We start from the raw sequence: 11,538 nt of genomic DNA on the forward strand, positions 1-11,538 counted from the left end.
AGTTTGTCACTGTGGTCAGAAAATGTGACACTGCATAATATGAACATTAGGTGGGGGTGTGAATAAGTAAAAGGTACAGCACTGACTGCCCTTTTTAGCCAATTTTCAACAAATTCATATAGTTTGTTAGATAATATGCTGTGTGTTATTTTGTGACTTTTTAAAATTCAAATTTCGGATAAATTCAAATTTTGAAAACTTTAAAATGTTTATCCATAAGCAATTTAAGTATATAAGCAATGTATAACACTAAAGCAATTTTTGTAAACAGAACTCATGGTTTCATAGTTTTGTTTACTGTTATCTCATTAAAAAAATAGTAAATCAAAATTTGTATCCAAGGTTATTAAAGTACTCTTTTTACAAATATGTTATAGTTACTTTTCAGCATATTTCCCATTTTTTTAAACAATTCATGTTTAGGATATTTCAAACTCGTAAAACCAAAAAAATTCAAATAGCAAGGTCAGGACTTTCATTTCATATATCAATAGCTCTCTTAAAAATTAAAATATGTTGTATTTTAAGTTTGGCCTTTATATTGGATGGTTGGTAATGGCACCAATAATACTAATTTCCAAGACGTTTTGTTATATTTAACATGCCATTGTATTCTCATACCATTGCTTTAAGGTATTCAAATGACAGTTAACTCTAGAAAACTTAAAGAAATTCCTTTAAATAATAATAAAATGTCTTTTTCTTGGCTTCAAGATTTTGGACAGGGACCAAAAAACTTATTATGTGAAATATGGGCATGTTCAGATGTAAAAGACAAGGTAATGGTAAACATTTTTTTTTAGTAAAAATGCACTGTAGAACAGTTTCTTCGAAGGATCTAAGTTTGGACTACACAACACTGTGACAATAATGCAATATTTTCCAGAAACAAAACAAACTAGGAATTTTTATTTGTTGAGTGCAGTTTGGATTTACACAACCCTCAATTTAATAGTGAAGAAAAGCTTGGAGGTCTTGAAGTGTTGATGGACACAGACGAATATAAAATAGGAAAACAAAAATGAAACAAAGGGAAAAATGGATATTAGGTTTAATTGAAACCATATCATAAGGTTAAAAACGTAGTGGTAAATACAGGATTGAGGTGTATCCTGAAAACAAACAATATGTAAAAACCTTCAATTCTTAAAGCACATACCTTAAACTCTAGAACAACCATAGTCACAGACAGTAAAAACCTTTTAGACCCGTCAACTGGTGCTAACATTGAGACAGTCAAAAGCTTGTGGAGGGCCGTAAAACAAAGTTTGAAAAGTGGCATACCAGCCAACTTGCTTGCAGATCATCTCTGTCAATATTTACACAGAAGAGAAGTACGATATTCTAAAGAGAATGTTTTCAACCCGTTCTTGAAAGCAGTTAATCATTGCTACCCAGGAGAAAACATAAATAGATCTGCAAATTTCCCATTTCCTGTTCTACTTATTACTTATTATTACTTATACTTATTATTACTTATTACTTCCTTTTCCACTACAAATGTTTGTTATGTTGTTATAAATTCTTAATTATTTACATGTTTTGTTCCAATTATTTGTTTGATTGTTATGGTTCCTTTATTAGTTCTAATATTATTTATTATTATCACTCAATATGTTAAATTCACTATTTTTAATTCAAAAATATGATTGTTATTGAGGATTAAAAATATGCTGATATCGATTGATAGTGTAGGGCTGCAGTATAGTAAGTAGCCACCATTAAAATAGAATCAGGATATCAAGTTATCGATTGCACATACCTAAACTATTGAATAAAAGCATTATAGCTATAGTTATTTACAATGACTTATTGCCAACTCTTTTTAATGTATAAAATAACAATATTGTTCAAAATTAAATTCATTTGAGTAATAAATGCCCACAAATACAGTGGTGATGTACATGTGTTATTTTTGCGACAAGCTGTCAAGAGATTAAAAGATGATAAAGTGTTTTTCTTAGCTTCAAGATGTTTATAGTACCTTAAAACGCATTATGTGGACAACCAGTTACAATCATATTAAAGGTATATTTTTGGGTTGAGTGAATGTGGTTTTGTCCATTTTACCATTAACTGTAGTGACAACCTTTTAGACCTGGCAACTGGTGCAAATACTCAAAACAGTGGAAAGTGATTTGAAAAGTGACATACCCACCGACCTACAATCATATGTTTGAGAATTTGTATAGAGGACAGGTATGGTTTACTGGAGAGGATGCTGTCAACCACTTCTTTAAAGGCGTTAATCATTGCGGCTGCAGTATAATAAGTGGCCACCGCCACAATCAAATTATATTTATTGATTTTAAATATCAATACTATCTAATACAACATTTACCTATAGATATTCATAGTTAATCATTGCCAGCTGTTTTATTTCATTACGTACTGAGTAGGCTAGTGACATCATTTCCAGCTATTGATATTTCATTTATGTAGTGAGTAGGTTAGTGACAAAGAGAAGAACAATGGCGATGAATATGCAGATGTTGGCCCAAAATGTATTTGTAAATATTGAGGAATATTTTCAATGGTTGTAAAATAATGAGCTTGCTTCTGTAAAGTGTTCAGTTTGTACTGAATATGAAAACCAGAATTAAAGGTAGAAATCAGATTGTAAGAAACCCCAGAACAAACACAATGTATCCAAAAAACGCACTGGAGAAAACTTTTTTGAACATTCAAAATTTGGTATTATTAACATATTGAAAGACATCTACTATTTTAGTTGGGACAAAATTAACTATACCTTTTTAGTGAATGAATGTAGTTTAAATACTTGCAGAAATATGGTTTCAGATTGGCTATCTTTTTGTAGAGAGGTTTGTTTTGTTTGGTTGAACGACAAATATAGAAGAATTGTTAGGTGGCAAAGGAGTTGTAGTTGAAAGTGACGAAGCAAAAATCAGATAAAGAAAATATATCCAGGGAATACTAGTAGAGGGTATGTGGGTAATAGTTGTGATGGAAATAAACACTAATGTAGACATTTCCAAAAGGGAGAGAAGAAGTGGTAGATATCTTAGGAGATTTGCCCAGAAATAAATGCAATGATGTATCACTAAATCCTATTAATTTGTATCAATAGTTATAATTAAGTAATATTGTTTGTTAATATCGATCTAAAAAAACTGGGTCTGCTTATCGTAGTCTATCCAATTTTATATATATTAATTTGTAACATTTAAATCAGAAAAGTAAATTGATCTTTGAAATATTTATCACTTTATTTGGTACGTCATTTTGCTTTCAGTATTTTTCGATGGTTGGATGGTCATGAATATCGATGATTGGATATCATACGATAATCATGATTCAATTATGGCGGTGGCCACTTATTATACTGCAGCCATCATTGCTAATCATAAAAAAACATAATTGCTTTCATATTTTCTGTTCTAATTATTTGTTATGTTGTTATTAGGCCTATTTCCTTTTTATTCTTGAGTGTTTCCCATTTCCTTTTCTGTTTCTTTGATTGTTATGGTTGCTTTATTATTTATTAGATTTTCACTGTATACATTAAACTAATTCTTTTTAACTTCAAACATGATTGTTATTGTGACTATAGATACATTAAAATATAGATTGATAGTGTTTTATTTGATATACAAGTATAATGTATTGATAATTATAGATACTTATCAATATAAAAAAAACCCAGTCCACTTATTGGACTATGCCCAGTACAGACTTTTTAGTGATAGTCGCATATCCTACCTCAGTCTAGTATAGTATCCAATATATGAATAATATGTATCGATATAAAAACTATATCTGCTTATCGTACACTCCACAATTTTTAAGTGACTGAAGGATAAATACCCAAGCACATAGAAGTATTATGAAGAATTCTTCAATTTTATAGGGTGATTTCTATCAAGTGGTCGCAATACTTTTCAGTAATCTTTTTCAGTTCCATTATTGGCTAGTGAATTAACCATGTAAGGTTTTCATTTACTGTTTAGTGTTATTTACCACCAGCAAAAGAGCTCCACTACAAATGTTATCTTGTATCTATGGTGGCTAGGCTATTCAAAAATTTTGAAAACATATAGCTAGGTTAGTGTTCAACTGTTTATTTTTAACACCATATCACAGTATAACAAAGTTTCCACAACCACAATGTCATATTTTGATGGCTTATCAAAATGAGAAATAGGCTATTTAGTTTACTTACCTTTGATTAAATGGTCTGATCCTAACAGCAACTTTAACAGAAGCCATTTTAAAGGCTAATTGAGTTTATAAATTTACATTAATTTAGTTTAATTTGGTTTAAATTAAGATTCAATTTAACTTACAATCTCAGTAAATAAATATGTTTATAAGTTTTGAAACATCCCGCAATTACACACATATAGATAAGAGCACACATGACGTTCCTGGATTGTTTATTTCTAGATTACGTTTATTTAAAGAAAAATAATAAAACCCTAATCCAATTTTAATTATAATTTGAAAATATACTTTTGTAAACTATAGACCACTTCAACATTCAGCCACAGACGCTATGACTAAATAATAACAATTCGTTCCCATTCCCATTGACATACACGACTCCACTGAACTGAATCCTTCTGACAAGACGTTCGTACGTCATAGTTTCATACTACTCATATTACTAGTAGTGACTGTCACAGAGCCTAAGGTGACAATGACCAAAAAATGACGGCGTCTTTGTGGTCTTGTGCTGATTATTGTGGGCCTTGAAGCTGTGTGTGGGCAACGGAACACAGGTCAGTATGATTTGGGATGGGAATTGTAATCATAATGGAATCTACAATATCTGACAGTCAACAGACAATTATTGTAGATTGCATTAATACTGAACAGATGGTGGAAAAAGGGAAATCATGTGTTGGATTTATTTATGCATTCCGAGCTACCAACAACACAAAACAAGTACGTTTCATAAAATGGGTTCCATTCACTGCACCAACGTAAGTCCACCCTTTCAGTACTGTAGAGAACAAATTAAAGAAAGGGCCGCGGAGAAAAACGATCATAATTATATTCTGCTATAACATGTCAGAATTACATTTTTTAAGTTTCAAATCGATATGTTACTTTAAAAAAGGAGTAAAACATTAATTTACATAATTAAAATGTAGTATTTTATTTATAACAGTATTATGAAATAAAAAACTCTTCAAAAAAATTGTAATTTTTAATTGTAGCAAGTCAGAACCCTGATCATTGTTGCTGATTACGGAGCATCATCAATTTGTGGATCGTCTACATACTCCATGTCACTGCCATTTATTAAGTGCATTTCATCAGGAATTAATGTTTTGAACACAGTTTGAGCATCAGGATTTGGACAACTGTTACGGTGTAACAGGTCTTTCAGTTTTCAGGTTTGAGAATTATAAGTTTTGTTCACATAGGGTTTTCAGTTTCTTAGGTACGCTTTTATTATTATGACTATTTGTTTCGTTTACTTCCTTCACGTCTTGATTCTCAACCTCACTTAAGTAACTTCCAAAGTAATCAGCCTTATGTAAAATAAATCTTGGGTTCTTCTGGTAAATTTTTTAAATTCTAACAGGGCGAGTTGGCATTGACTACTTTTTACGTATAACCCTGATAAGAAATCTGATCAAATTTGAAATTTGACAGCAGTGTCACGGTTTATAACTGTAAAATGTGATGGTTTATGCTGCGTATTTCAAAGCGCATCTATCCAATCATCGGATATCTCAGCACAAGATTTTGCATTTATCAAAGCTTATATCTTCCACATATGGACGTCCCCTTAAAAGGAAAATAACCTTTACGCCGTCAAGATGTTTTATAATCTAAACCATGTAATGTAAAAAGCGCATTACCGTATAGTTCTTGTTTTGATCCATGCACGAGTCATAGAAAATAATAATCTTTTTTCTTTTAAGCTGAATGCTTTATTGAAAATCGTTCTAGCATAGAGTAAACGCACTCTGCTTATTTTTCGACGTATTTGTAAAATACTGGTGTCGAGTGAGATAATACATGAACATTAAAATAAATTAAATTCAATATGTGGTAAACATCAAATAATATGTTTGGTGTGGGCAGGTTTTATTTTAAATCCAATGTTATAGCCTAAATTTCTTCTTTTTCTTGATTCTTTCTGAGCTTTCTTTCTATTGAATAAAATTGAATGCTTCTTGCAAAGTGGGCGTTCATAAAGTTCTCTTTATCTAGTAGCATTTGTTTTGAGAGAGATAGATGGAGAGAGGGGGGAGAGTGAGAGAGAGAGGTAATGAGGGGGGAATGAGAGATGGTGAAGGGGAGGGTGAGAGGGGGCGAGAAAGAGAGAGAGTATGAGGGGGTAGCTGATTATAGGGGTAGGATACGATAAGCGGACCCGGTTTTTTATATCGAAGAATGTAATCATCGATACCTAATATTCGCATCTCAAATCCTAGACTTTTAATCGATATAAAGGTATCTATAGTCCTCAATAACAATCATAAGTTTTAAATTTAAAATATATGAATTTAATATTTACAGTGCTCAAACAAATTATTATAATCAAAATTATGAAAACTGAAGACGTCCATATTTGCTCCTCTCACAGTTACAGTTGTTTCTTTCCCACAAATTTCACATAATTGGGTATTCGGTACGATTCCAACATGTTGAAGCCACTAAAAACATGTCTTATTATCTTTCAAAGCAATTTCGTGTAGTTTTCTAAAATTAACTGCCATTTTTATTAATACATGTTGCTTATGTAAAATTGATATTACCGTACTTGTATTATGGTTTTTTCGGTACTAGTCCAACATGTTGAAGCCACGAAAAACGTGTCTTATCATCTTTCAAAAAACAATGTCATGTAGTTTTACTGCCATTTTTAATAATCAAATGTTACTTATGTAAAATTGGAATATTACCTTACGTGTACTATTTTAAAGTATTTACAGCTGTTAGCAGATTTTTTAAGTTCATTGTTTAAAATAATTAATCAGTATCGATTGATTATATCGATGGTATATATATATATATATATATATATATATATATATATATATATATATATATATATATATATATATATATCGTATGGGGGACAAAGGCAGCTATCCATAAATAAATAAATTAAAAATTACAATTATTAAAAAGTACGTAAGAACAAAGTTCTTGAGTCATAAATTAAAAATAATATTAAAATCTCCCGTCACAAAGCTAAATCCAAATTACTGAGCCAGTTTAGAGACCCATCCTCTAAACCACTCAGACCAGCCAGACCACCAGAAAACAATCGCAAAGGGCAGTCGTTTACAATGTGCTCAATTGTCTGAGAGTTTGCGCCACAATCACACGTCTGGTCGTCAGTAAGACCCCACTTGAATTTCCAGTGATTGCTTCTCCCAACCCCAGTTCGAAAACGATTCAATAAAACCCATTCCTTTCGAGGAATTTCCAAGCCACCCGCTGCTTTCGTAGGATCGGATATCAAGAACTTGTTCCGTCCATCGAATGATTCCCAGGATGACGCCCAGTTAGCATTAGGCGTAAAGTTCTCCTCTATCAACTGGGATGCTGTTCGTAGTGATGGCTTGCGTGATTTGAGCCGGCTATCTTGCTGAGGAAGGTCGCGCGTAACGGGCAATTCGGGATTGGACACGATCTTATTGAACTCTCTCAGAAGAGCCTCTTTGCGTCTAATCTCAGGTGGTGCTATATTGCTCAGCACTGGGAGCCAAGGTGTTGGTGTTGCCATGAGAGTTCCAGTAATTGTCCTCATGGCCCTATTAAGAACGACATCGACCTCTCGCACATGTGCACTATTAAGCCACACAGGAGCACAATATTCAGCAGCGGAGTACACAAGGGACAAAGAAGTGGTACGCAGTACTTTAGCGTTGGCTCCCCAAGTTGATCCAGCAAGATGCTGTACTATATTAGCCCTTGTTTTCAGCTTTGCTGCTGTCTTTTGAAGGTGACTTTTAAAAGTGAGAGATCGGTCTAAGGTAACTCCCAGATACTGCGGATGTTCATTATGTTTCAATTTGACACCATCAAGAGTTATATTTAACTTGTAGTTCGCCAGTCTGTTATTTAGGTGGAAACATGATACTTCAGTTTTATTAGGATTTGGATTTAGCTTCCAGGCTCTAAAATAATCTGCGAGGACTGAAAGATCATCAGTGAGTGCCTGTTCTGTTTTCTTTATGTCATTATGTTGGTAGGCTAAGGCAATATCATCCGCATAAATAAACTTTCTGGATAACGTTGTTGGGATGTCGGCAGAGTACACGTTGAACAACAAAGGAGCAAGTACTGAGCCCTGTGGAAGGCCGTTTTTAAGTTGCCTGAAAGAACTTTCCTCACGGCCAAGGCATACTTTTATAAGCCTGTCGCTAATCATTGAATTAAGAAGCCGCAGAAGGAAAGGGCAAGGAATTAGATTATAGAGCTTTACTAAAAGGCCTTTTCTCCAGACAGTGTCGTAAGCTGCAGTAAGGTCTATAAAGGCTGTAGAGGTTTTTGCTCTCCTTTCAAAACCATTCTCAATAAAAGTTGTTAGCGCAAGCACCTGGTCACAGCAGTTACGACCAGGTCTAAAGCCAGCTTGATCTATAGGAATGCTGGCATTGAGAATGGGAAATATTCTATTATAGATCAACCTCTCCAGCAGCTTATAACACACACTCAACAGGGCTATGGGCCTATAGCTCTCAATACGCTCTGGGTCTTTGTTGGGCTTCAAAACTGCGATTATTTTAGATCTTTTAAATGCTGCAGGCAGGTTACCTGTAGCCAGTATTTCGTTGAACACTGTAAGAAGCCAGTATTTAACTTTGATTCCTGAGTACTTTAGGAATTCTGGGAAGACATTATCGATACCGGCTGCCTTCCCAACTGACAGAGCGGAGATGGCCACTTCAATTTCATCAAGTTCAAATGCTCTCGATATTTCCAACGGAGCTTGCCGACTGCTTTTAAATTCGTTTAACTTGTAGTTAACCAGCTTGTCAGATGGGTGGCGAACTGACTTGGACAAAGCAACAATACGCTTTGCTATTGCACAGGGTTTCGGATGTGACAAAGAACTGTTCGTCGAAGGCTTGCCGGTGGAGAGCTTTCTCAAGAGGGACCAAGCTTTACGGCTACTATGGGTGAAGTTAAGATTTTCCATTGTGTGTACCCACTTTTCTCTTCTTGCTTTGTCAAGAGATTGTAGCAGCCGATCAGCTGTTTCTGTGTTCCCGGTGTCATTGAACTCACTGTAAAGGTCCTCACACTCTTGACTCCAACCTGGCACATAGCTCTTTCGAAATCCTCGTGGAATGCACAGTTTAGCAGTAGCCAGGACTAGCTTTGTGAACCGGTCATAGTTTCTTATCGTGGGAGGGATGAACCTGATGCCATCATCAAGTCTAGAAGTAAAGGCTTTCCAATCAGCTTTGTTAAAATTCCAGCGAGGCCGAGGGAAGGATCTTACAAGAGGAATCTTGATTCCGACTGAAATAAGCACAGGCCTATGCTGAGAATGAGGAAAGGCACCAAGAACTTTCCTCCCAACTGCTAAAGGCTTAAGAGAGCGGGCACAAGAGCAAAAACATAGGTCTGGAGTATAACCACGACGCCAGCGGGCTGAATAAAAAGTGTGGGCGTCTTTGGCATCATGTATTAATATTAAGTTGTTATTTTCAGCCCAACTAGTTAAACTCGTACCATTGTCGTCATTCGATGAGTATCCCCACGAGCTGTGATGACTGTTAAAGTCCCCAATGTAAAGGACGGGGTGTCCAAATATGGGAAGTACTGTGTCAGACCATTGTCTATTAGGTGGTTTGTAGACATTTACTATAGTTGTTTCTGACACTTTCACCACCAGTACAAAAATATCGTCATCACAGCTCTTGTAAATCGGGGACACATCATCGATGCCCTGCCTAACATAAGTTGCCACTCCGTATTTTCTGTGGCCAATGGCTTCTACAAGTGTATATCCAGGGATATTGCCTCTTGCACAGGTGTTAGAATTCTCAATGTGAGTCTCCTGGAGTGCTAGGACATCGACGTTGTTCTTTATCATAATTTTGCTTAGGCACTCACATTTAGATCTGCTCAGACCCTCGGCGTTAAAATAACATATATTTAAAAGAGAGCCAATATTTAAAAAATCAGTATTTGTTTGGCCCTGAGAAGGACCGTTTGTTTGGTCTTCGATAGCTGCCATAACTGGGAGATCACAAGAGTGACGGTCCAGCTACCAAAAATTGCTGTTCGTTTAGCGTTACCCAGGGAGCACGTGTAGCAAGCTACGGACGCGAACAACTTCACCCCCCATATCGATGGTTATGATGAAGTAATATCGTTTTCCAATTTCGATATAAAAAACCGGGTCCTCTTATCGTACCCTACCCGATTATAGTATTTTTTTACCAATAAAGATTGTTTTCATTTCATATAATTTCAGATTGTGCCTGTCAGTTGTGATTTTTTCACGTGAATTATTAATATGTGTAACATTTTAGAGATTCGTTGGATTTTTTTTTAACAAATTTTATAACTTATATAATAATAAACTATATATGGTAAGGATATTAAGTTCACAGAAAAAGTGTTTCACCGAGTCTAATCTATTCAAGTTTAGCATGATTCTTATTGCGTTTTTTGTTTTATAATTATTTTATCTAGATTTTGCTTGGATGTTCCAACACACACACATACATACATACATACATATATTCCGTATGCTAGGTGTGAATGAATCAACGCAAAGCAAACTTTTTCAAAGCATCCAAATCACACAATTCTGACATTCGCCACAATGCATAAATCCCTGACGAAATCTTATTTAATACATATCCCACGTGTTGGTTCCAAGTCAGGTTTTCATTTATGTTTAGTCACAAAAATTTTGAAACATTTTCCTGATATATGTAATTATCGCCAATTGGTATAGATATTTCTAAATTTTGCATGTATTGTTTTGACGAGATCTTATTAAATTTAATTTCTTTGAGTTCATTAACAAATTGTGTATTAAGAAATTGTTCGATATTAGCAAAACCTATAAAAGCTGATATTTTAATTTCGTTCTGTGATTTTCCTGTTACAACCAAATCTGTATCATCTGCATATAAGCACATTTTACTGAAATTGTTCCTTATAGCTATTCCTCCAAGATAACATATAAAAAGTAGAGGTCCCAATACTGACCCTTGAGGCACCCCGAGCTTTACTACTTGTGTGGAGGCAACTTACCGAATATTGTTATTGCACTGATTATACTCTGTAAAATGTATTTCTACGTACTGTTTTCTATTGCTCAAGTATGAAGTAAACCATTCAAGCTCTTTTTTTTGTACTCCCAGTTCTTTTAATTTCGTTATTAGAAAGTTGTGAGAAACGCTGTCAAATGCGCGTGACAGGTCTAAAAATGCCTATAACTTTTATCCAATATCAATTGAATTTATTATATTTTCTATAAATTCCATACCAGCAGTTATTATAGATCTCCCTGGTAAAACACTATGCTATTCTTTATTTAATAAATTATTTGTTTCTAAATATTTAAGAAGTTGGTTATAT

At 34.3% G+C, this 11,538-nt stretch overlaps 1 protein-coding gene across 1 annotated transcript in view; it reads right to left on the reverse strand.

Annotated features, from left to right (window-relative positions):
- LOC124373969 (kinesin-like protein Klp98A) overlaps positions 1-4,953 on the reverse strand; it is a 114,273-nt gene extending 109,320 nt beyond the window's left edge. Inside the window, exon 1 of the mRNA XM_046832280.1 lies at positions 4,184-4,953. Coding sequence (XP_046688236.1) covers positions 4,184-4,230 — 47 coding nt within the window. The 5' untranslated portion in view covers positions 4,231-4,953. The remainder of the gene's footprint in view (positions 1-4,183) is intronic.
- Between the last annotated feature and the right edge of the window lie 6,585 nt (positions 4,954-11,538).

This window comes from Homalodisca vitripennis, chromosome 1 (assembly GCF_021130785.1).
Source record: "Homalodisca vitripennis isolate AUS2020 chromosome 1, UT_GWSS_2.1, whole genome shotgun sequence".
In the NCBI taxonomy this organism is placed as follows: domain Eukaryota; kingdom Metazoa; phylum Arthropoda; class Insecta; order Hemiptera; family Cicadellidae; genus Homalodisca; species Homalodisca vitripennis.